This window comes from Numida meleagris, chromosome 6, assembly GCF_002078875.1.
Source record: "Numida meleagris isolate 19003 breed g44 Domestic line chromosome 6, NumMel1.0, whole genome shotgun sequence".
NCBI lineage: Eukaryota > Metazoa > Chordata > Aves > Galliformes > Numididae > Numida > Numida meleagris.
In genome coordinates, this window is record NC_034414.1 from 9,495,719 (window position 1) to 9,521,894 (window position 26,176).

A 26,176-nucleotide genomic window follows, 5' to 3' on the forward strand; every position below is an offset into this window, starting at 1 on the left:
TGACTAATACATGTATAACAGAATAAGAGCACATACATTCTCAACACTGAGATTTATAAATGTGATAGTTGTCACAAGCAATAAATGCCAGATTATAAATACCTCAACTGCAGACAAGTGCTGCTTCACTCAAGTCTTGCACAGCTGTTTTTGAATCAGGCGAGGATTCTCCTTGTAGCTCTGCATACTCATTCTCCTCTTTTTCTGTCTCCCTTTATCTGTCTATAATTTCGACTGCTGGTCATGCTGGCCTCTACATGTAGCACTGTGCTCCATTAGTGGTAGGTCGTGCTGTGCAATACAGGTACCTGCACAGAGCTTTAAAGAAGGAGACACTGAGCAAGAATAATGTGACAAGAATATGTTTTTACTTTGGATTTTATTTTTTTACTTTTGTTGCTAACTATCTTAAACAGCTGACTTTGGCCAAGTTCTTCAATATATTTTCTGCCTGTGTCTGTTCCCAAAGCTCAGACGGTGTAGACTAGACTAAGAGTTGGGATGAGGTAATTGACAGCATGAGATGGAGTTGTTCAGCTCTAAATAGTGTTTATTTCTGTCAGGAGAACAACTGAGATCCCCTGCACTGTGATGACGTCTCCCTCTATTCCTGGTTATTTTTAATAAGAGCTTTGTCTTTTTAAAGAGAAAGTGCTTTCCAAGTCTGAAAAATAATGTATCACAAGACCTCTGAAATTTGGTACTACATTTAAGGAGCCTGATGGGACTTCTATGAGGCTTGGTGGGGATGGCATAAGTTTATTATAGGGTACATTTCATTCTTCACTTTGCAGCAAGACAACATAACCTTTAATTCCTGACATCCTGCATCCAACTATAGGATCTGAGCTGACTACCCAGAAAAGCTTCTTTCCCTGTTTCATACACACCACTGGAGAATGTGATGGAAAAAAAATATAGCAGGCTATTTAAGATGACCAATTATCTACCAAAGAGGAGCAAGAACTTCATCAGAACTGAGAATGTGGACTTTATTTTTACCTTTTGGGATAGAAACCTCATAGCTATTTTTTTACCATGTTTCTAATTAATTAAGGAGCAATAAATTGAAACTGTCTGACTTAAAATGTACATTTTAACAAACATGTCTTCTTATAGACAGACAACCAGGAGAGAAACCAATCTGACAGGTTGTGAATCCTGAGATCAGACTCAACTCGTTTTAAGGCTTACACATTTTCCTCTCACTGTTTAATTCATTTTTTTAACTTTTGTCCTTGAGCACTGATTTTTTGTAACTTGTGGCTCTGCCTCCAAGATATTTCTAATTCTTCATTCACACAACCAGGACTACCCAACTACAAATACATGCTTAGTTCTGTTTATCTCACCTGGTGACATTTTTTCTATTCATATTTATCAGCATGTTGCATCATAACTTGTCTTCCACGCAGATGCTTATTCACAAGTTACATCCTCAGAGTTTTTACCATAACTAACAGTATGAACTCATCAAAATACACAAACTCTATTCCATGCAAAAGTCATAGGGTTACTTGATTTAAAGTATATTTTGGACACAGTCACGATCACATACATTTTAGAGATGTTTGGCCAGGTGTTGCATATTTTACGTGGCACTCCAAGCATTTTTAATTGTGCTTCAGCAAACCTATACTTAAAAGAACTGCAGAGGACTCTTTTAAAAATTTTTAACTCTCTTAAAACTAACTTATATATAAACATTATATCCATGCAGTTAAATTAATTTCGATATGCTTTTGTTTAATTAAAGCCAACTTCTTGAAACAATGTTCATAAACCACATGGATAGTATCTTTAAACAAATTAGTGAAAAGTGGCAAAAAAAAAATCACAATGGCCATATGTACATACAATTAGTTTAACTGCTATCTCAGTGTAGTTGTATCCATGATTTTGTTGTCTTAATTTCCTTCCCAAGTGATATAAATTAAGCTGAGGAAAGATCTTCCTCTAATACAGTAAGAGCTTCTGCGCAGCTTGGGGAATTACAGTGTGTAACTCCATTGGTTAACACTTACTTTCCAGTTACAGGTTTGTATATCTGTTTTTTTTTTTTTAAGGCAAACAGATGTAGAATAGAAAAATGCAGTTGCTGCAGAGTACAGAGTTCTTTGCTGGTGTAAATTGGATCTGCTGGTATAAACTGGTTCAAAACTTTGGAAAAGGCAATCATATTCTAGCACATCTGGGTATTGCATGTATGTAGTGCTATACTACAGACCTTCTGTAGCTATGTCGGAATGACTAAGTAGGATGCCTCTTCCCACATCTGTGGTCCAAAAGCAGGGCCTCTAGCTATCCTCCTTCTGATCACGTTCAAGCAATGTACTTTCTCTTTCATCATGATTCTTGTTGGATTTTCACTTTCCCCCTTGCTTCCAATCCAGTTGTGTGTTTGGGAAATCAGTTACCTCAGCATCCAATATCCATCACCCACGCTTAGAGATTGCTCAGCACTGTCACTGAGCCATACCAGATCTAAAGCCCTCCAGAGACAATAAACTGACTGCTCATAAAATTCTGGCTTTGACCTGGGAATGGTCTCAGACAGTGTCATGAGTTCCAGAGTCTCTTTCTGCCTTGTTTTAGCTTCATTCTGCAAGCTCCTGCCTCTCTGAGATGCCAGTAAAGTAGCTTCCTGTCCTGTTCAAAGCAAAATCAGCTGTGTTATTTTGAACTTTGAACTGTTAGATTTCAGCTACAAGCTCTCAGGAGTAGGGTCACTCTCAGACTCTCTTCCCTCTTGCTGACAACCGGCATGACTCAGTCTAAAAAGCATCGGCAGCGTTGATGACTCAGCCATGTGACACGTGCTCCAGCAGTCTACCTAGGTGTGAATCAAAAAAGCAGCAAATACACGGTTTTTTTCTACTGTGGGAAGACAGCTCTTTCAACCTGATAAAAATAAAATGTTCCAACCAACCACCCACAGAAGGAAGTGAGTTTATATAGCTGACCGCTTAGGTACCACTCCAGTAATTGTCAGTATATTTTGTTTCTTTCCAGCAGGTCAAAAAAACCTTTTTTTTTTCCTTTTGGTTCACATACAATTTGAAAGAAGTCTTGTATTTCAATTTTAAGGTATGTTTTCCAAAAATTGATTCATATAAAGCTTGTGGATAACTGCCTAGTTCTGTCTATAGCCACTAAGAACAGTGTTTGATCCCACTGCCTAAACCACTGAGCAAATCCAACTGGATATCAGAGCACTTTTATCTTTCTCTGCACAGCAAAGTACTGTGCAGCACATGTTCCTAATCAGAAAGGACTTAGAAAGAAGATCCAGAGAGAGAGGATGTTTCACGCTGTTTATAGGTTATATATCATGTTTAGGTGATATTTTATACCTGAAGAGAGTAATTCTATTTTCAGTCCGCAGCTATTGTTCCCAGTACCCTGTGGAGTTGAAGCTGTTTCCAACACTGCTGATCTCAACCATGTGTCGTAAGTTTCCTTGAATACACACTGACTTCAAGTTAACTCAACTCTTTCTCCTCTGAATCATTAAGTAATATGGCTTATGGTGATATTTTTCAGTCTTTATTTCTGGTAAACAAATCTAATTTAGCCTTTCAAATGTAGATTCTCAGTTATTTTATTTGCAGACAAATCCCAAGAATCCTAAGAAACATTCCCCAGACTCATCACTTTTCTTCTGAGTGAACAGAGAGGTTCTACTGGTGTTTGTAAGGTGTGGATGACTTTGGAGACGTCTATTTAAATTGTCAGAAGTTATTAAACACCATGGACAGTTTTAAAGTGTAGTAAAAGAACCAACACTTTCACAACAGCGGTATCCCCCCAAGGGGAACCAACGAGAGCATAAAACAGTCAGTCTAAGAGTCTTCAGATAATCTACTCTAACAAATATCACTTATGTAATCATATTTCAACTTCAAAGTGATCAAGTTAATTAATCCCTAGATTTCACACTGGCAGCAATTCATAAAGTTGGAGCTCCATAACTCGGAGTTGATTAGAGTTATCTTCTCTATTTTTAATGAGATATACACTGACACTGTGAGCGTACTGCAGAATCTGTGCCCTGGGAACCATCTGCAGGCCATGCAATTGTATTAAATAGTAGGGGAGACATGGTGCAAATTTGTATTGCTGTAATTATTTGCGTCTTATAGTGGTGTCTAGAACAGTGGGAACTACAGGAGACTAACAAGAGTTAGACGTTACTCTAACTGGTGTTATGTTACCTGCCTTCAGGTGACGCAGAGGCTACGGAATACAAACCAGATTAACTCAGGCAGGATCTGCCCGATTCCTTGGCTCTGAGGGTTTTCTAAACAAGCATTCCACACTGTGATTCATGCCCCGTGGTTCCAACCACTGCACCAAAATTAAATAGGAGCTAGCCCATCCAGTGTTTAGAATCTGCTCCACAGTTTTTAAACTGTGGTACGCATTTTATTTAAATAAGTCAGTACGTGCTTTTTCTCATCTGTTTCAGGATGACTTGATAAACCATTGTCTGTATAACAATAATCTGGTTTAAAATTTTACTTCCAACGTTCTTGAGCTTAATATCAGTTCAATAACGTCAGAGGTTATCCGGACATTAAAGAAGTCCACTTTATGTGGAGTACCCGAAGCACTGGGATAGTCAAAGAAACGGTTGTATGTTTTGACAACAGGGAAAAGAGCTACCTTCTATGTTGTCTCGCTAGCATGTACAATTTTCTAGTGGAACGGTTTGAAAAAACAAAGGATTCTGTTTTTTGGGAGCAGTGTCCTCAGCAACGAGCCCATGGGCCTGCAGGGTTTCTCAGGGCACTGGCCCTGCTGAAATCCAGCCAGAAATACTAAACTTGTGACCTACATGATTTAATGGAATAGTTTGAAGTAATCAGATTCTAAATTTAAGAAAATCCAAGTCAAAGATGTATGTACAATCTCATCATGATTTGAGGCTTCACTTGGAATCAGATCACAGTTTGTGGCTTGGGCGACTCCTCCTGGCTTCAGCAGGGGCTGTAGCCATGTCTTAAATGAATCGTCACCTTCCTGGAGACACTTGCACGGTGACTCTCGTGTTTTCTGTACAGTGCGACAATAAAAGCAAGGTCTGTGCGTGTCTGTCTGTGTTTAAAGAGCTCTGTGTCCTGAACCGCATCTTCTTCGCTGCTCTACAAAGATCGACAATCTCAGGAAATAATTAAAATCCACCGCTTACTGATGTGTTGTTTCCTAGACGAGCGAGTGCCACAGAGGTGACGAGGCGCGGGGTGACGTTGTGGCAGGCAGGGCAGTCAGACACAGGAGGCGGTACTCCTCGAACAGCGCCCAGCTCTCACCTGGGAGCTTCCTTTCCGGGAAAGACCCTGAAGAAGGGCTCCAGGTGGAAAAAAAACACAAAACTAAACAAAAAACACAACTGACTTTTCCTCAGAGCACACTCTAGCGGGCTCGTAGCTCTACCCCGCCACTGCCACAGCCCGCCGCGCTACCGTATATACGCACCGGGAGGGCTCTCCCGCAAAGGCGGCGTTACCGTATTTACCGCACTGCCCCTCACCACACGTGCTCGCGCACCCCACGGCGCAGAAGCGCACCGAGCCACGCTCCACGCTTCCATGGCGGCGCATGCGCCGTGCGGCGCTGAGGCGGGAGCGCGACCCGGTGGGGTGAGGAGGAGCGGCCCGGGCCCGCCTTCTTCCTCCAGCATCCCGGTTGGCAGCGAGGCCTGCGCCGGGCCCGATCCGCCGGGCGCGAGGGGCGCGGAGCCATGGCGCAGCGGCGAGCGGCGGCGGCGGAGAGCGCCCGGCAGCAGCGGCTTCTGGAAGGTCAGCCTTAGCGGGCGCGCAGCCGAGCGCGGCCCGGGGGTGGCTCCGCGCGCATGCCGGCCGGCGGCCGCCTCGGGCAGCGGGAACGCTGGGGCGCTGGTGGGCCGGCGGGCGCGGCGGTGGGGAGCGCGCGTTGTTCGGCGTCCGAGGGGAAGAGCGAGCGGTCACAGCGGCAGAAGATGCGGTTTGCGTTCTGGTTTCTCCTCCTTGTTGTCGTTGTTCGCCTGGTGAAGGTGGAGCTAAAGAAGCTGTAAGTCCCGCGCGGGCGCGGCGCCTTGGCCTCGGCGCGGTCAGCGTGACCTCGAGGTGCGCGGGGTGGCGGCGCTGAGGCGGGCGCAGCGGCGGGCTCACCCGGCCGGCTCTGCTTCGTCCGTGTTTCGTCATCCGTCCCTGCGTTTCGAAACGGCGGCAGGCTGGCTGCCGCGCACTGGCGCTGCGGTGCTGCCGCCCGGATCTCGCAGCGGCGTTGTGCCGGTCTAGCCGTGTCGGGGGGCACCCCGTTAGTACTTGTTCACCCTGCTGTGGGTGCACAGAGCGTTCCTTCTGTCTGCTTCTGTTTAAAATTCCTTGTGCTGATGGGTGTACTGCATATACGGGCACGCTGTTACAGAGCTGAAGTACAGAAGAGGCCCCAAATGAAGTTGTTGTGTGTCTTACTCGTGCTATGTTCTTTGCACCGTAGCTTAGACTGTTAAGCTTCGTGTTAGGCTTATGTGGCTTAATATGTTCTACTATAACTTTTTCCATATAGATTTATCTAGCTGAGGTTTACTAGAAGTTGGTTTCTGTGATTCCTAATGAGATGTTTGCCGATGTAAGAACTTCAGATTTGTTTGAAAGCTTGTAGGGAATGAGAGCAACGTGTTATGTATTCTCCTGAAACCATTGGTGGGAAGGTTACGTCCACAGAGACCTCGCCTTGACACTTCCTCAAAGCATAAGTCCTGAATTTAACTAATTATCATTAACTTTAATTGTAATTTCAGGAAAAGCTCAGGCAGAAGGTGGATCAGCTCGAACGTCTCTTCTTATTTTGGTGTCCGTCTTCACAATAGCTGCTTTCCTTATGTTTCTGGTATATAAAAATTTCCCACAACTTAATGAGTAAGTATGTCAGGAAAGATAAACTTATCTGCTTTTCATTCAGTATCAAATTGTGAAGGAGCCTATGTGTGGCTAAGTGGCTTTTAAACTGATGTAAGTTAATTGTAGACCTCTTTAGTTTTTTTTAAAGGAAATGCGAGTGTATAATTTAGAATGTCAAAATACAAAATGTAATGTTGGAATACACAATCAGTACAATCTATTTAAACACAGAAAAGTTGTGCTTGACTTAGGGTTTCTGTTGCACAGTTGAGTTTGCACACTTTGAAAAGTTACCACGTGTCCCTTTAGCAGTGGTAATTGTGGTATTAGCCTTCCTCAGTCGAGATAAAAAACAGCTTGGCTAGGGCTATAAATAGTTTGACAAGATAGAAGCCTGCTTGTCTTACAACTTTCTTTTTTTCTTTTAGTAGTTAATTTTCTGTGTGATTAACTTGCTCAACAAGTTCAGTTTCAACAGTCCAATCACTAAGTCTGATAAGGAGGAAGAGAGGACACTCAACTGTGCTGCCCAGAGTTGCACCAGATTAAGGTGTGACGTAAGGTTTTGCTCTTACAGCTTTCTTTGCTTGTGAGGTGGAACTCCACTGCTGTTGCTGCACTTGAAATGTTGTGGCCCTGGTGTTAAGGCAGTTACAGTTGGTTTTGGCTGAAACATTGACTGCTATTCAATTGTCAAAGGTTAGGTTAGAGTGATGATTTATTTTTGATCCGTACTTGGTAAGAAAAATAAAAACGCTAGAAATGAAGTGAATTATTGTGATGAGTAGAAAATGTGGCTAACAAATATTTGAAATGGAGGATTTCTTTAATTCAAAAAAGCGTAAATATTAAACAGGTTCATGTAAGAATCTTAACAAAAGTAGTGATGCGTTTTTTTTTTGTGGAGGTTGTAGTTCAGTGATCTAGTGTATTTAATTATCTATTTATTCAACAAGTAATTTGCTTACACTGTTTTAATATATTTCATACCATTCCTGTTTTCTTTTCTTCCAGAGAAGAAGGAAAATGTATAAAGATTCCAAGAGATATGGATGATGCAAAGGCCTTGGGAAAAGTCCTGTCCAAATACAAGGACACATTTTATGTTCAAGTATTAGTGGCTTATTTTGCCACGTATGTTTTGTATCCTTTCTCTGATATGAAAATACTATCTTTTTTTTTTCTCTGAAAGAGAAATGAAAAATACAAATTTCCCTATAAACTTCTTGATCTTGTGAGAAGGAGGGTAATGTATGAAGGTATGTTAGTAAGACAAGTTGCAGAACCTTTGAACTTAAGAAAACAAACAAAAAAAACCTCTGCATGGTTTTTAGATTGTACGAAAGGAGTATGTAGAAAGAACATGCACTATTACGTATGCATGGAATTGAATTTCTGAGATTTGTTTTCAGCTTCATCTGTACTGTATCTACCGTAGACGACATTTTAACTTGCATGAGAGTCTTGGTCTTATTTTAGTGATACGCTAACCGTAAATACAAACTAAATTGCCAGATAGAAATGGCTGAATTTGTCTTCCTTAGACATCAAAAAGTGTTGCCTAAGAGTTGCTTGCAGAAGTTCTTAAATCATTTCTCAAAGAAAGAATTTTCATTTTAAGTTGCCTTTTATCTCTGCAGTGACCATTTAAGGAACAACAACAACAAAAAAAATCCAATGGAAAGCACAGAAATGAGTTTCTTCTATTTTAGAGGGCTAGATTTCTGAAGTACTTCCTGCTTAGTAAGACACAAAGGCTGTCTGTTGTGTTAACTTTTTTTTCCCCTGAGTGCTGAATGTATTAATCATTAAACACACTCTTAACTGGAGCACTTAACTAAAGGTTAATAACTTGGAGAAGGCTGAAAAGCTTTATAGGCAGTCTGTTGCAGTAGGGTTTCTGTAACTCGGAAAACTCAGTATTAAATGTGCCAGTACTAAATATCCTCTAACCCATTCCTTTTAAGATTAGTTCTCAAATAATAGATTATATTTGAAGAAAACCAAAATATTAGTTAATAAATAAAGTAGGGCAGATTCGGCCTTTTACTGAACTATAGTAGCAGCTGGTGTGACAGCATTTACTGTTTTAGCGGCTGATTGATTAGTTGATAAGCTTGCTGCAATGATCTCAGAACCATGACACTTAGAAAAAACTGCATTGTCTGTAGTGCTCTTGATATAATGGAACGCTCTTGGACTTTTTAGTATTTTGGTTGGTTCCATGAAGTTCACAGTAGATGTAGGTTAGCGTGACCTCTTCGGAGTGGCTGGAATCTGCTTATCGTTAGTCAACAATGTAAGATCAGAACTGTGCATTTCCTGTGATGTTACAGTAAAGTCCCGGTGTCAAAGGTAACACAGAGATGACGAGAAGAAGTGTACTACTACTTCTGTTTATTGACTATCTGTCAGTGATGCATCTATTCCTTGTTTCCCTGTGCGTGGGCTATTTGTGCTACTCCACAGAAGTATTCTGATATAAGGATCTTCTGAGGCCATACCTATTCATACATGCTCTTCTGGATTGTGGTATATATGCTGACTCGTTACAAAATTAAGAATAAACAGACTTCCTTAACTAAGATGCATCCAGCTTGCAAACGTTTGCTATTCCTGGCTCTATATTTCTTAGTATCCTGTCAGGGTTTCTTTATCCCTTTCCACTGGCCTTATTTCTTGTTTGTCTGGTAAGTATGGTAAACAGTTTAAAAGGGCATATGTTTTTATCCAGCTTTCTGTTTGAAACAATCACAGGCTGAATAAGATTGTGGTATACTTGACTCTCCAGGGAATAAGTGAGTTCTCATTAAGCTTTGTTGAAAAGGATGATACCCACAAAACTCACTGCAGCACGGGATGATGATCCAAACAGCTGACTGTTTGTCCAAGTTTTATTAATAATGGAAGCAGCTGGGTGTTAACTAGCTGGAGAGTTGCCTTTGCTTCAGATGTTTAGCATCCACCAGAACGTGACTGTAATTTCAGAACATAAGCACTGCATTCTTATTCATGTGCTGCAAAACATGTGCTTTTTCTTAAATTGGCTTAGTTACCCCATAAGTTTAACTTAAGAAATGCTTCTGACAAGCTTCAAAAGATGTCATAGTGAGCCTTAGTACTTAAGAACTAGATAAATGAATAGGGAGGCCTAGGGTGATGAATTATCAAGTTTGAATCTCTTTTAAAAGCCATTATGCCCTTTTTCTGCAGAGCTCTCATTGTTTAGAGTCTTAAAAGTACAGAAACACTCAATATTAACTGATAAATAACATTGGCCACTTTGTGTCAATATTGATAAAAATGCCTTGGAATTAAAGGAACTGTCTTGTGTCAACAAAGTTCTTAGGGAACAGACACACAGATCTCTTCTTCATTAGTAGAGGACTGCACAGAAGCAGCCTATATCCAGGCAGTGTAATTGTAGGGACACAGGGCTAATATTAATCAGAGCTTTTCTGCCAGTTTGTTGGTTTTTGTGTTTTCTTTTTTCAGTGCTCGGGACTTGGAGCTTCGTTCTGCTATATGCTTTCATACTTAGTGGGACGACCTGTTGTATACAAATACTTAACGGAAAAAGCAGTGAAGTGGTCAGAACAGGTAAAGTTCCTAGATAGGCCAAGTCTTCTGACAGAAAACATGTAGAATGAGATGGAAGACAAGAGGATATTGTGCTCATATACCTACAGGGAAGGGATTCTGATCCCTTTCTGACACTGTGCAGTTACTTCCTGGGTGATATGCTAAAGCCAGTCTGTGAGCAGAAGAGGCTTTGATGTAGTTCTGGTATAAGGAGCTGGGATAGGTTTGAGAATGTAATGGACTGCAAATAAAATATAGGCTATTATGGTTGCTCCTGGGTGGTGTTAATCCTAGGCGTTACAAAGAAAGGGCAGATAGGCTTTAAGACTTCTGGCGACAGCCATCCAATGAACTTTGTACCCATGACCAGGGTAAGCTTTCAGGCTAGGAATACAGCTGTATTTCAGGTTTAATTACAGTTTAGGACGGAATGTGATGAGGAACAAACTTCATTGCTAGTTCCTGCAGAGGCTTAAGGAGCAGGATGACAAGGTGGTAGTGCTGATTGGACTACGGTTAGGGACAGGTTGCTGAGCTAGTGTTAGAATTAGGCCTGCTGCTGTACTGAATTACTTGTTAGCTGATTCAGGCACACCATCACCATACTTCACCATGGACTGGTATTTCCAGCCAAACTATGGTACTTTGTAATAGTGACTCACTGATGACTGACTCTCCAGTCATCTTTTAACTGATCTGTTTGCAACTTCTGAATTTCTACAGAAGTTGCACAAAACATCCTAGCAAGTCTTTAATAGTAAAATCATTGTTGATTTTTTTCTATGCACAGACTTAACTGATTTTTTTTCTTTTTCAGGTTGAGCGTCACAGAGAACACCTCATTAACTACATAATATTTTTGAGAATAACACCATTTCTTCCTAATTGGTTTATCAATATAACATCTCCTGTAATAAATGTGCCATTAAAAGTATTTTTCATTGGCACTTTTCTAGGTAAGAATTCTAACTAGTGAACTACGGTTTGGGGTACCCAGAAGGAGCATTATTTGCTTTTCCGTATGCATTGTTCAGTGGAGATCACCACCTACTGGATGGCTGTAAGATTACACGAGGATATTGTGCTTATAGTTCCTTGATGGGTGGAGCTTTTATCATCCGAAGATTTGAGTCTTCAAGATTAATCCAGTGTAATAGATGAGGTGCAACAAACCCAGGCTAATTACTTGTACATTCTATAAACGCTTTTCTAGTAGTAATTTGTGTTCTACTTCAGTGTGATTGTGTGAGGGTATATGTGATCTGAAGGATTGTTCCTCTCCTTCCCATGCATTTTGTTTATCATCATATATCTTCCTAAGAGTGTATTCATAAAAAATATAGTGCTAAACATGTAGTTTTGTCTTTTTAATTGGGTTAGAAAACAACTTATACACTTTCTCTATGAATGTAACTGAAACTGCCTGGTAGAGACACCTTGAAATCTGCACAGTCTAGCGTAGATGCTAAATATATATTTATATATATTGTCTTCAGTGTTTTAATTGGCATTGAGTAGTATTAAAATAGCATAAACAGGTTTTGATATGGGATTTTGTCTTTGAATTTTGTATTTGTACCTACTGCTCTTAAAAAAAAAAAGTCAACGAAGTCTGAGGTTTTGATGTTAAAAGTTGGATGACTAACTTATGAATTTTCTTTATTTCTTTCCACACAAGCTCTTTCTTACTTATCCTACCTTCTACTCTTCCCTTCCAGGTGTGGCACCGCCATCTTTTGTAGCCATTAAGGCAGGAACAACACTATACCAACTTACAACAGCAGGGGAAGCTGTTTCCTGGAACTCTCTTTTTGTTCTCATGATTCTAGCTATCCTCTCCATCCTACCAGCTCTCTTCCAGAAGAAACTGAAACAGAAGTTTGAATAATGATCAAACTGGACCCAAATTTCTCATATTTCATCTCAGGATTGGCACTTCTGATATTTGTATATTTGCTTTTCTGTTGGCTCATAAGCATTTTAAAGGGAAGTTTGTGATGGTAGGAATGTCTTTAAATGAACGCATGGCCTGGGAGAACTATGTTCAGAAATGTACTGCGGACAGTTTTAAACCAAACCGCCAGTGTTTTGCTTTGGGGAGTGAGGGTGGTGTGTGTGTCCCTCAGGAAGAGGGAAGTGAAAACAGATGTTTTGCTCTGATAATATGCAGAGCAGAAGTTGTAATGTAGACATGAGCTACAGACTGCTTTCCAAAACTTGCAAGAAGGGGAAAAAAAAAAATCCTTAATGATCTGGTCAGATTTTGTAACGTTCTCAGCATCTCTGTAGCCTTAAGTGTGATCTGATCTGAGCACCCTTCTCATCAACGATATTTTTTTTCCTTCTGGAGTTCCAAAATAATAGCATAATATAATAACGGTGCTCGCTCAAACTTTTCTATCTAGTCATTTAACTACAATAACACATTCATCCCGATTGTTTACTTCTATTAGTGCTATATGGATTTAAATACTTGAACCTACATCTGCTTGACTAACTGGATTAACAAAGGCAGAGTATCAGATCATTCTGTCTCATATTCTAAACTTGTTTGCTGGGAGAACATGTAAGAGAGCAGGCTAGAATTCTTACTGTGCCCAGCTGATCTTGAAGTTCTAATACAACTTTTTAAATGTTCATCTTGCCAATATTTCACTTGCATACATTTATCCTGCAAATTCAATAAAATGATCATATTTATATAAAACTTTAATTTCAAGTGAATTAAGAATGTATAACTTGAGTATGCTACTAACATTTCTCAAGCGTTATACAAATAATATACAATTTTTCATTGTAGCTCACTTGGTACGTAAATTGGTGCAGTTCTTGTAAAATAGCTGGTTCCAAATACTGTTCAAAGCATCGAGTGACAGAAGATGGTGAACATACATAAAATTAAAAGGATGATTCCATTTTCTGGAAAGTCAGTAACTGGCGATGGACAACCAGCTACAATTCGTCTTTAAAAATATGCATATGTATTCACTAAATAAGGTATGTGATACCTCGCCTTGTATGGTTATAGCTGTTGTAGTCTGTTGTATTGTCAGTGGAAGCCTGTAAATGAGGCCCTGATCAGCAAGGAACTTGGGTGCGTGTTTAAGTTTATCCTACTGAAACCAGTGCTGCTTATAGGCTTTAAGTTTCTGCCCCTGAAGTACCTTGCTGAAACTCGAGTTGGCATGTTAGCATACGCTCCAGTTCAAGGATTTGCTTGTCTATATCCTCATGTTAACTCATACAACAGATCATTTGAGATGTAAGAGAATAGTTCCGTAATGCGATTATGTGAAAGGTACTGGTACCTTTTTAAAGAATTTTGTTCTTTTTGTAACATAATGTTGATTGACTCCATTTTATTGCAGTATTACATGTAAATATATAGTAAATACTGATGAACTATTTCTGTCTTTATTTAAATCTGGGTTTTATATAGGTAAAAACTCGTTTAACTTCTGTTTACAAATCTGTTGTAAGCATTTAGTTTCAGGAATCGTTTTCTTATTTAGGATTTACTCTAGAAGTATACTTTATTGTCATTTCAAACTTAACAACGATTTTTTTTAAATTGCTGTGATTCTAATCTCAGAGCAATCTACCTAGAGGATTTATTCCATAATACATATTAGCTGTTGTGAGCCAAGTGCCCGCTGGACTACTGAGTGTGAAATAGCTATAGATTTACAGCCCGTTCATCTGCATAGTTAATTTTTCATGCAGCTTAACTCAGAATAAATTAGATGCTGCCCAGTGGCTTTTCGGAAATTGCCTCAATTTTTGTCAGTAGCAGATGCTGTTGTAGAATTCCTTCAACACTATATAAAAATAACGTTTTGATGGAGCCTTGACACTAAAGAAGGAATGAACTTTTTTTCGTATGAATCATGCTATCGCTTGACACTTCTATTGAGTTATGTTTCACTGTAGATGGGATCAGGCTACAATACTGAAAAACCTGTTTTGATTGTAGGCTAAGTTCCCAACACAGTGGCTAAAAGCCTTTAAACCTTAAAAAGGATGAAAATAAGGTTATTTACATTTGTAAAACCTTAGCTTTTTTTTTTTTTTTTAAACCTACCCCTTCCATGTTTACCTTCAGCTTCCAGTGGCCTCAGGCAATTCCCTATCCAATGAGGACTACTGAAGTAGTTGTGAAAAGGGCAAAGAAGTGCTGTGTTGTGGAATAAGGTACCAGCCTGGTCTTTGTGGAATCCAGCCAGTAGTCTGAGAGATAGCCATAGCATCTGCCATGAAGCAAACTGGCAAATCGGGAAGGTATAGTTGAGTTAAACTACGAACAAATTTGAGGTGACCTGACTTTGACCTGTTTATCTTCTGGATTTTTTTGTAAACTATACCTGCATGACATCCTTACTAAATGCCTCTCACCATTTGATAATAAAGCTATTATATTAAATTTGAAATACTGTATTTTTTGAGTATGATGAAATATGCTGAACTTTCCACTAATCTTAATTTTTAATTAACCTATTTAAAAGGGGTGAGTTGTTTTGAAGTGATATTTTTTTAATGACTTAAAAAATTAAACTGAACTGATGATCACGCCTGTGAATGGGATTCATTCTGTTTGTACCTTTATTTCAGAGCACCTAGATAAACTTCCTTCTGACTGGAAGTTATTTCTTTATGTACAACAATAATCTTTGAAGGTTTTGATGCTTTGTGCTGGAAGGTAGTTAAGCTAGCTCATTTCATCTCCTCAGACTCTTCAGCATTTGTGTAATATAGTTTTATTTATTTTTTTTTCTGTGAATTCCTGACAGGAGATTAACATGCTGAAGTTGTTATAGCTTCATTCACCTTTCCTTAATGTTATGTCTGTCTTATGGAGGGTTTTTGCCATTGTGTGAAATACTGATCGTGAGGTAGCAGCTGCTCAAGGACAGAAATACCCACCACGTACTGCAGGCACAGTTATTACAAAAAGTAATACTTTATCCCTTAGGGAGCAGTCAGCTGCTGCTTTGGCCAGTGCACTAACCGTGTGCACTGAGGTGCACTTTGGCCACTGATGGGCCACCTTCTCCCTGAGCTATTTTCCTGTGTAATAACATTGGAGTAAGTGTTTGTTTTTCTTGCCTACTAAGTTCAACAAACATGACTTGAACAGGCATAAATCTGTTAGAAGACACCACGTGAAGTCAGTTTTCTTAACATAACTGTATATTAGACTGAAAAGACATCTGAAATATCTAGCAAGTCTTGTCTGATGTATTTCCCTTATTAATGCATAGGTTATGATCTGATTTTACAGAGGGATTTGAACAGATATTCTAACTTTATACCTTGCTATGAGAAATGAATGGTATTCTGCCATGTGAAGTACTGCTGATGCAAAAGATGAAGAGTACCTTTTTCTTTTTGAGCTTACCTCATCTTGGGAAAAGGCTACACAAAAAAAGAGCTGGTGCCCTATTTTATGTTTCTCTGAGAAGAGTTGAATGAGACAGTAATTTTCCATTTTTTAAAATCTGTTTATTAAACAAACTCCTCCAAAAATAATGATTGTTGGCAAAGTAAGTCCAAATGAACTAGTATGAGGAGTAAACAAGTTATGTTCACATTCTGTCTCTTTAAAATAACTTGTTTTTTTTGTCGTTATGATTTAAGGCTTGAGCTTGAAAATCCTAGCCTTTGCCTTTGTTTGCGAACAGCAGCTGAGCCAACAGCAACTGTCTGGCCAAAGGCAGTGAATCTTTTAAATCACTTCCTGCTTGCTAATACATCATGGTGATTCTCTGGTAAACATTGTTTCCACAGATTTAAGACACTTAAATTTTGTAAACATCATACAGAATACTTTCAGAAATTCTCAATATCATTGAGAGTGTTGCCTCACTTAAGGACATCTAGTCAATTTGCCAAGTTCACTGACAAAATGGTGGTGTTTCAGGTGTTTCCTGTCTTGGGAACATGGGTCAAGAAGACTGAGAAATGAAAGCTGAAAGCCTTTGAATTAAGTGTTACAGACATTGTGTTCACTAGGCATGTGAAATTTCAGAATTGAAATAATCAGGAAGAAAAGGTAAAATGGAAAAGAAATTGTCACTGACAAAATGAAAAGAGAAAGCTCTGTTTGAGCAAATCTAGGAAATCCCTAGAATTAAGAAAGATTAAGAAAGCAGAGAGCTTATCTGACAAATTATAAATGAGCCTTTCACAGCAAAAATTACAGTGACTTTTGATTAATTAACCTTTTATTGATTCAAATTCATGCAGATGCCTCTCTGTCCCTTTCCTGTATCAATTCAAAGCAAATCTGAAATTCTTAGAGACTCTTTTTAAAAATCATTTTCTGTCCTTTACTGTGTTGCATAGCAAGGCGTGTGTTCTGTTAAATACTGCTATTCAACTGTATTTCCAGCAATTTGCCTGCTTTCTGGCCTATCTACCTTTACTTGCTAAATCTCCTAAATATGTGCTTATTGCTGGAGCATATGGTGTGGGTAAGAACATTTTTTTTTCATTTCCTCATTTCACTCTATTTGACAAAACAGAAGCACAAAAAGCCCTTACAATGGCTGTGCTAATTCCTCAGTTTGCTTGCAAGTCCTTCTGAGCCTATCCATGCTATGACTTATTGAATCACAGAATCATTTAAGTTGGAAAAGGCCAATAAGGTTATTGTGTCCAACCATTAACCCAGCGCTGCCAAGTCTACTACTAAACCATGCTTCTAAGCACTACATCTACGCGTATTCTAAATACCTCCAGGGACGGTGTCTCAACTACTTCCCTGGGAAGCCTCTTCCAATGCTTCACAACCTTTTCAATGAATAATTTTTTCCTGATGTTCAACCCAAACCTCTCCTGGCACAAACTCGAGGTCATTTCTTCTTGTCCTGTTGCTTGGGAGAAGAGACCGATCCCCTACCTGACAGCCTCCTTTGATGAAGTTGTAGAGAGTGATAAGGTCTCCCTTGAGCCTCTTTTTCTCTAGGCTAAATAACCTCAGTTCCTTCAGCTGCTCCTCATAAGCCTTGTTCTCTAGACTCTTCAATAGCTTCATTGCCCTTCTTCAGACATGTTCCAGCACCTCAGTGTTATACTTCTAAGAGTCAAACTACAGGCTTACGGAAATGAAGCTTATTACATTCTGAACACTGAGTCCTTTGCCAGATCAAAAGCAGACCAAGGAGCAAAATGTGCATATAACGCCTAGCAAATGTAGCACAATAGGAGCAACTAGATTTAGCTAGTTCTGTTCTCATTGCTGTCTTCTTCAAACCATGAGGCAGGCTTAACATAGTCTAAATGTATGTGCTCACTGTAGAGTTGAGACTTTCAGCCTAGTATTACTGCATCTAATTATCTTTCTATCTTTATTGAAATCTCTCCCCTAGGCTCACTAGTGGTTTAAAATTGAACTGTCAGAGCTGTCAGTCAAGCCTAAGCAATACTTTCATTCATTGATAACACATTCTTTGGCCTATACAGTCTTAATCAAGCAAATATTAATAATACCAGTTCTTCTCACGGCTTTTCCCATTTCCCAGAAGGATGGAAAAGCTCTCTGCAATTCACTGGGAAAAATGGCTTAAGAGCCTCATTAATTGTGCTGCAAATCACTGTGGACCGTCGACAGAGAAGTGTTACACTCACTGTTGTCTCTGATGCCCACACAGAATTAGGAACTCACTGTGTCTTTGCAGTGTGAACTCAAACGTGCAAAGTTTCACGTGCCTGGTAGCACGTTAGGCTGTTAACTCGACTAATTCAGCATTAGGGATGTCATCTTGAAGTAAACACACAAGATAAGAATCCTAGAAGACTGAGAAAAATTTTCTCCTCTTATAAGCCGTGCTGAGTTGAGGGGAAAGTGAAGCGAATACAGGGAAGGATTGTGATGTGAAAGGCACCGCCAGAGAACTGGGTGAGGCGAGGAGAGGAAGGGGAACCGCTTGCAGCTAATTTTAGCGCGGTGAGGCTATCCCAGGTCCCTCAGCGGAAAGACATGCTCTCATCGCACAGCACGGTATGCGTCGCGCGTCCCTCAGCGCTCAGCTTGAGTCATTCTCGTTCTTTGTCCCCTGTTCCTCAGGAAATGTTTTTGGGGGAGATTTCACTTAGCTCTGCAAACTCAACTGTTAACAGTTACGTCTGCGACAGTAATTCAAGCAGAAAACAAAACAGAGCCCCTCCTGACTGGTGAGAGCTTTTGCGAGAGCCCCTCAGCCGCCGCCGCCCCCCGGGGCTGTGACACAGAACGCCAATCTCCTCAGGGCACGGCCGCGCGCCTCGCACCCCAACCCGCTCCCCCGCCCCGCCGGGCCCAGCAGCATGACGTCACCTCAAACGCAGTGCGCAGGCGCAGCATTGCGGTCCCTCGGCCCGCACCGCCCCCCCGCGGGAACAGCTGGGGGCCGTACCCACAATGCCGCGCGGCGCTGCCCGCTCCGCTCCATCATGGAGGCGGCCGCCGCAGCTGGCGCAGCTGGCGGAGCCCCGCTGCCCGCCGCCGCCCGGCCCCGCAGCCCCTGAGCCCCGCGCACCTCTCGGGCTCCAGCATGAGCGGCGGCAGCGGGGGCGGTTCCTCGGCACCCGGCCGCTTCGCCGACTACTTCGTGATCTGCGGGCTGGACACCGAGACCGGGCTGGAGCCGGACGAGCTCTCCGGTGAGTGCCGCGGGCGGGGGGTGGCGGCCGTTACCGGGACGCAGCTGACGGGCTGTCGCCCCGCCGTTCCCCGCCTGCGGTCCCCGGCGCCGTGTCGGGCGGCCCCGGGCACGGCGGGGCAGCGGCACAGGGTGGGGGCCGGCGCGGGGCTCCGGTGTGGGCGCCGCCCGGCCCGAGTGGCGGTGCCCCGGGGGCTGCGGGGCCGCTGGGTACGCGGCGGTGCCCCGCTACGCGCCCGTGAGAGCGTGCGAAACTTCGTTCGGAACGCGACAAAGTGCCGCTTCCCAAAGGCGTGGGGAAACCAGGGCTGCAAGGAGGGGGGTGTTATTTGGGACCATCTCGGCCTGAGCAGCGATCTGCGGTGCTCCTTCTGGAGCGTGGTGGCACGCACTGACTTTTGGAGAGGCACCTGAGCTCCTGGACCGCTCTGGTAACGAGGAATCGGATTTTAGAGAGAAAACAACGGTTGTTTTACTTGTCCTGTTCTATTTTTTGATTCTACATGGGATACAGATTCTCTTCTGGCAGCACCTAACAGAAATTGCGTTAAGAACGATTGGCTTTGTTAGAGGAGAACGTGCTGCAGCTGTACGTTTGGGGCCAGCAATGTCCTGCAGCGCAGTGCCAAAGCTGCGCTTTAGGGCTGCCCATCTGCCCTTTGTTGTGGCTGCGCCTGGGGTCAGCTTTGGCCTCGCCGCACTGGCTGCAATTGTATTGGATTGCTGCTTGTTCAGAAAGGTGCACCACTGCCATGGTGAAAACTTGGCCTCCTTAGTGCTCGGTTGTGTGTTTGAGCTCAGAACCACCGATGATATGTTTGGTTGTTTGTTTGTTTAACTGACTTGATTGTATCATGTTTGTTTGTTTAACTGACTTGATTGTATCATGTTTGTTTGTTTAACTGACTTGATTTTATAAAGCGTGTTTGTTTTGCATCTGTCTCGTAAGCACCATGTAAATTAATACCTGTTTCTTGTAAGGTGAAATGTATGTTATGAACTCACCTCTTGCAAAGAACTCTCCTCAATTTGGGCTATGATGATAACTTCTTTCTTTTAACGACTTGAAAGACAATTTCTCCTGAGTTCCTGATGCTGACCAGGACCTTGCCTTCACCCCTGCATTTGTTACAATGGCTGCAGGGTGCAGTTTGAGGAGCCTATACAGAGTAATGATCTGCACTTGAGCAGCCCTTTCAATTACAGCAGCAACTTAATGTAAGAAATACAGGAGAACAAAATGTAGCGTAACTTCCTTGAAGGATATCGGTGATTCTGTAGATATTGCTTAGTTAAATTGTGAGTCAAGTTTCTGGTTTGAAAACAGTTTCTGATGTTCATGTTGTAATTCATTTACTGTATGCCTATTTGTGTAATGTAGTGCGAGGCACTCTTGCTGGTAGTCTCTGATCTCAATGGGCATGTGAATAACTCACATAATGAAATGCAAAAACACGGTGTTTGTTTGAGCTGGCTATCAAACAGTGATCTGGAAAAGAGATCAGCGCCTTTTTTAATAATTCTGTTAGAATCTGCAGGTGTGAGGGCTGGAGCATGGTGTCCTGTATTTGCTTTCCCTGTTAAGGACCGCATCTATAGCGCGTAGCGCTCTAGTGTGGGATAACCTTGCACTCCGCTTTCCCCCATCTCATGGTGCTGCCTGTGATAAGATGTGGGCTTGGGGGAGGAATAGATGTGCGTATTGATGGGGGAGGCTGGTTTGTATGTGGTTTGAGGAACAGGTTAAGAATAAAAAAGAAGAGGGAGGAATGAGGAGAAGGAGAAGTTGATGATAACGTCCCAGCGGAAGAGCTAACTGGAATTCCAGTGTGTTTTGTTGAGTTTGTTGTGTTATTAATAATGCATGGTAGTGGGACCGATAATGCTTTCTAAATCATCTTTTAGGTTACAGCCTCCTCCAGTGCCCGCTGATACAAATGCAAAGGGCCTCTGTTGATTTCATTGGGTTTTGGTTCAGGCTTTGAAACACTCTGTACTTCCTGGAAGGTTTTCTTGTTTGAATGAAAGGGTTATTGTGGAGTGGGGCTTTTTGTGTGGTGTTTTTTTTTTCTTTTTTTTTTTTTCCCTTCTTATTTCTGTGCTGAAAAATAGGTTCTGAATCCTTGCCCTCTTGAGACAATCTGCTTCCGAAGTGTCCATTGTTGGGAGAGAGGCAGCGGCTCCGGCTGCCGGCTGAGGCTGCGGGTCCCCGCGGGGCTCCCCTGCGTCAGGGCCGCGGCTCGCAGCCGGCACGGCATGATGTCATCGCCACCCCGCTGCAGGGAACTGGGAGCCGCCGGGCGCTGCGGGCACCGGGTGCTGCCGGCAGGGTACCCAGCCCGGGAGGCGGCGGGCACTGCGGGCCTTTGGCCACGCCGCTGGTAACACAGCCTCCTCGCGAGCTTGTCGGTGGAGCGTAAGAGCAAGAATTGATGCTCAGTCTGGTTCCTGCTTGAGGAGACACCTGTGATAACCTTTCTCCTTTGTGCGTTGGAAGCTTGCTAAACAGCACAGCCATGATATTTTTTTTTTTCCTGAGAAATTGATTGACTGATGGAAATTGTGCATTTGATGCTATGTGTATACACATCTGTCTCTTTTCTGTAACTCTATGTATATGTGTGTGTAAAGTGGTGTGTTTTTTTTTTTTTTAATGCAGTGAAAAATAGCATATTTAGGGCTTGCTAGTTAGCATGGGCTAAAGATATTTTCTATAGCTAGGGCTGTTTTATCCCCAAATGTGATGTGGCTGTCTAGTTTTCTCATCCTGATGATCATGCTCTTAGTGTGGGGGGGAGGACCTGTTAGAAGCGGGAGGTAGAATTTTGCTGGAGGGTGGTAGAACAAACCCACAGACAAACATAAAGCTCCCGGGTCTTAGATCTTAGTGAAACTTCGTCCAGTGGCAGTTTCTGTGCTGGACAAGAGAGGGTTGAGGTACGTTTCCCAGTGATGACAAGGTGCTGGAAGCGATGACAGATATCTTAGGTACTGTGCAATATTCTGGGGCAGAGACTTCTTCAGAGAGGAAATGATGAAATACACCAACTACCAACAATCTTTGTGTGTTATAATTCGTAATGCTGTAACATTATGATGGGATTTCCTAATCTTTGTTGAAGACTGCATCCTGGAGACGAGAACAAAGTGGTGCCTTGTTTTTCTGTTGGAATCCCTTCTGTGTTGAATTGCTTAGATGAGAGCCGAACGATAGTGAGAGTAGTACTTGTGCTGCATGGAACTGCTGGAATTGTTATTCCATGCTCTTTTTCTCTAAAGATTTTGTTTTCTTTTCCTCCTCTGTGATGTGTTAACTTTTACCAACCACTTGCCAGTAGTTTGTTTATTATGTAGTGGCAGAGCAATGGATGAACTTGCTGTTTCATTACTTGTGTATAAATTGCCATTACATAATGTGAAATTCAGACGCAAATACTTGGGCGCTGTATTCTCATTCCAGGCTTTCAGTATTGCACATGCCTCTGTAGTGGTGACTGCCATATCATAAAGATGGTAATAGTTATTTTGGGAATAACAGCATTACAAAGAGACGTAGTTGGAAAAAGAAAATGCTTATAATTTCTGAAGAAACGGGTGATGATTTGAGTACAGGGTTGTTTAAAAAACGAAAACAAAAATAACCAAAAAAACCCCTAACAACAATAAAAACCAACCAAACCCAATCACATTTTGGAGGACCGATGCCGATGATTAGCGTGTCACCCATATTTCTTTCTGCCATTCTTCCCGGTCTGAAGAGCTCATATAAGGTGTGGTCCCAAGATGAATTTGTTCAATAGGTGAACTCCTGTTTCTTTTACCAAGATCTGTGTCTTAGTGCTTTGAGTTGTCAGTCTGGTGATGGCATGTATCCAGGCTTTGTCCTTCCTGTGGACACTTCTAAAGTCCTTTTTCAGAATCCATACTCACATTTTCATAGAGTAAATAGAAAGTAATACTATTTTAATTATCCTTAATCTCTCATACCCTCACTTGTGTTTTGTTTCCAATGGTGCTGAGGCAAGATCTGCATATATCAATGATGTAGCATCATGGGACTGATAAGGAGTAACGCATGTATGTGCTGACATGCGAGCTGCTTTATTAGTGCTTGTGTTTGAAATCCCGGGTGACGATGATGCACGATGTATGGTATTTACTTAGCTACACTCAAAATTACTCAGAAAAACTGACATGAGAGCAAGTGTTTCTCCTCGCCAGTGAAAGGGAAATGTTGTCTCACCTCATCCCTCTGTCAGTAATTGAAGCCTCGTCGTTCTTCTGTTCTGCTTGGTTCAATGGCTTCAGATGCCAACTTACCTTCATACATTGCCTTTTGGTAGTGTTTATTGTAGTGATATTATGTATCAATATAAAATGTTTTAAAATGTGGTTATGATGATGTAATTGAGAGCATTGGTCACATATGTAAAGTAACACTAGTTCAGAATTGGTACAGCAGTTTCCTGCCCTAGTGCTGTTGTTGGCTCCTGTGTTTGCAAGTTCAACGCCCTTAAATAGTTGCAGGTTTTCAGTTTGCCTCTAAGGGTTTTATCAGGGGTGGCTAAAGGGAAGGCTGGGGAAGAAAAGCAAGGCTTCATTCTTATTTTTTTTTCCTCTTTAGGACATTTTTTTTCTGGGAATTAAATAATGCATTTTGGGGTTGGAACTCACTGTGGTTTTTGTGGTGAAGTTCTACAGTATTGTTTGTTCCTCGGGTAGATACTGTGTGAGTGCGTTTTGCTGCGGTAACAGTGCCAACGCTCACTGCAGAAGCTGCGTTGGTAGGAGCCACTGTTTGATTTCTCTGTAAGCTGAAGTATTGCTTTTTTCTTTTCCTTTTACCTCTCTTTGTCCCTAATATAGATGGCACCAGTGCAAGCATTGCATAGTTCCTTAACAACGTACCTCCTCCCTTGGGCATTCCCTCCAAGGCTGAAGGAAGGCTTTTCACTTCCTTTGCTCCTCTGTGGCTGCTGACCAAAGCATTGGCTCTGTGGGGGCCCTCCAGCAGCAGAAGGGCTTGAACCCCATGCTGTTATCACGCAGGTCACTGTGGTTGGGCAGTAGGTAGCAACAACTTTTGGCTGGACTTAAACCAACACATGTGAAACGCTTTAATCCACATAACAGTTTATTCTGCTGCACCCTGCCCCCTCTGTCTTTTCCCAAGAAGCCCGAGTTGTTTGCCATGTTTGAGTGCCAAAAAAGATCTTTTGTCTCTTTGGGAACTGAGGCAGACGTGCTAGGGTAGCTGATATGTGGAATAAAGAATGAGAGAGCTGATGTAAGGGGGAAGCAGCTGTGCTTTGCTGCACTGCGTTTGAAGTCGGGGTTTATTAGGTGATGTTTCTATAACACCAACTGTATGGTTATCACGTTTGCTTTAGAAAATCTTTCCCCAAGTCCCGAAACACTTCCTTCTCCCATCCTCCAGTATTCAGTTACAGATTCAGCTTATTTGTAAGGGTCTTAATTAAAGTGGGAGGAAGGGGAAGGTTTACAGGTTTATGCTCCTAATTTGAGAGTAGACTAACTCTCAAATGCTGAGTGCGTCGTAAGAATTTAGTTTACAAGTCAGACTTCTGAAACCTTTTTTTTGAAAGGCATAGGAGTTTCACATCCATAAGGCAAGGCGTACAATAATGAATAGTTTAAGATTTTCTGTTCCTTTGCTCTTGTTTTGTTTCGTGTGTGTGTTCCTTTGTGGTTTCTTCTGCAAGAGAAGAGCTATACAAAGAAAACCTTACATGGATTCTTTGGGAAATACTGCCACTTGCAAATAATAAAGCAGAGATTTTCTAAATCTTTGAATTATTGATCCTGTAGTTCCAAAATACTATGGCTGTTTTTATCTGCCTTTTGAGTAAGCGATGTTCTACTTCAGTGTTCTTGCTAATGCCTTCTTGTACTTCTCTTTTACATTCCCTCTGACCTGCAAGGCTCATGTAGCAGAATTAATGCATGTGAAGTGACAATGTCAGAAACAATTACTTATTGATGTGTGTTGTTCAGTAATTATTCTCTCTGAGTTTCTTGACAGGCCTTCTGGATTTGTGGTTTATAGTTGAGATTGCTGTGAATTAGAATGTTAACCCTAAGAGGCATGAAATATTACTGCACAGAGAAATGATCAAGCGTTCCAGCACAGACTGATGAGTGATGAAGAATTTACTTTGAGTGCTTCTTCTAAAGACTTGTTTCTCATTCTTTTTAGGAAAATGCTGCTTTGCTTATTTGATGGACAAGACAGCTTTAGTTTCAAACTTTCCTGTGGAAGTGTAGAATATTGCCTGTTTTATTTAATGATTGTATAATCTGCTACATTCGGGTACAGTGTATACCTTTGTATTGCATCATTTATACTAGCACTGAAATATGCTGAGAGTGAAACTTCATTGCATTCCGTGGTTAAGTCATCTCCAGTCTGATAGTAAGGCAGTCCTAACCAACTTTTTCGTTTGCAGATAGAGCAACGTTTCAGTGTTTAACTGAGTGAGGAAACAGGGTGGGCTCACTGAGACAAATTTTCTTCCAGCATGATTTCAGGAGAGCTTGGGAAAGTCTTCTTGCAGCTGTACTTGCCACTCTTTGTCTTTAGTATTGCAGGAAGGTGTGGGGAGGGGATGAGCTGTGTGTTGCTTCTGACCTTCACAGTCCTTATTTTTTGTCAACTATTCTACTGTTTGCATATATTACTTATTTCTCCTTGACTCGCTATTTTCAGCAAACTCCCTTACCACTGTTATGTCCTGGGTTTGTTTTCCAAGCCCAGCACTAACTCACTGTGCTGTCCTCAGTATTACCTTGGGGAAAAGTCCCGGTACCAGCTCTAACCAGCATGGGAATGTCGTGTCCCTTTCCAGCTCACTTATGTGGGTGGTCTGAGAGGCTGAAATGTGGGAGGCCTCATTCTGCAGTTTCACTGAGAACTGGTAAAATTTCTATTTATCAGCATAATTTCTGAGAACTAGTCTAGCAGATGCTTTGCTGCAGCCCAGGCCAATCTTAACTGTAGGCTGCTGTGGGCTCCTATCTTCTATGCTAACTGCGGTCATGTGCTTCTAC

General features: G+C 41.7%; 2 protein-coding genes and 1 long non-coding RNA gene across 5 annotated transcripts in view; 2 read left to right on the forward strand and 1 right to left on the reverse strand.

Moving 5' to 3' along the window:
• Positions 1,992–5,609, reverse strand: LOC110401437. Its single transcript, XR_002440383.1, has 2 exons — positions 5,479–5,609; positions 1,992–5,350 (listed from the first exon to the last, which is right to left on the reverse strand). It is a non-coding gene; the product is annotated as an uncharacterized LOC110401437 (long non-coding RNA).
• On the forward strand, positions 5,595–15,035 carry TMEM41B (transmembrane protein 41B). 2 transcript variants are annotated; one of them, XR_002440382.1, is made up of 8 exons: positions 5,595–5,801; positions 6,788–6,905; positions 7,902–8,030; positions 9,484–9,577; positions 10,383–10,487; positions 11,287–11,425; positions 12,188–13,466; positions 14,572–15,035. XR_002440382.1 is itself a non-coding variant. In XM_021402566.1 (7 exons), exons 1-7 carry the CDS (start codon positions 5,744–5,746, stop codon positions 12,355–12,357), a joined length of 813 nt encoding a protein of 270 aa, XP_021258241.1. In that variant the 5' UTR covers positions 5,595–5,743; the 3' UTR covers positions 12,358–15,035. The 2 variants fall into 2 exon arrangements, 1 of the variants encoding a protein (XP_021258241.1); XM_021402566.1 differs by having other exon boundaries at positions 12,188–15,035.
• Positions 18,871–26,176, forward strand: part of DENND5A (DENN domain containing 5A) — a 62,432-nt gene continuing 55,126 nt past the window's right edge. The window contains exon 1 of one of the 2 annotated variants that reach the window (XM_021402173.1): positions 18,871–19,109. In XM_021402173.1, coding sequence (XP_021257848.1) covers positions 19,001–19,109 — 109 coding nt within the window. In that variant the 5' untranslated portion in view covers positions 18,871–19,000. The remainder of the gene's footprint in view (positions 19,110–26,176) is intronic. The other variant, XM_021402172.1, reaches the window with a different exon arrangement.

Excerpts from the sequence above, each read along its gene's own strand:
- TMEM41B (XM_021402566.1), top strand. The coding sequence starts at position 5,744 with ATGGCGCAGCGGCGAGCGGCGGCGGCGGAGAGCGCCCGGCAGCAGCGG. Across the intron at positions 5,802-6,787 it reads GCAGCAGCGGCTTCTGGAAG|GAAAAGCTCAGGCAGAAGGT; the intron begins GTCAGCCTTAGC and ends TTGTAATTTCAG. Across the intron at positions 10,488-11,286 it reads CAGTGAAGTGGTCAGAACAG|GTTGAGCGTCACAGAGAACA; the intron begins GTAAAGTTCCTA and ends TTTCTTTTTCAG.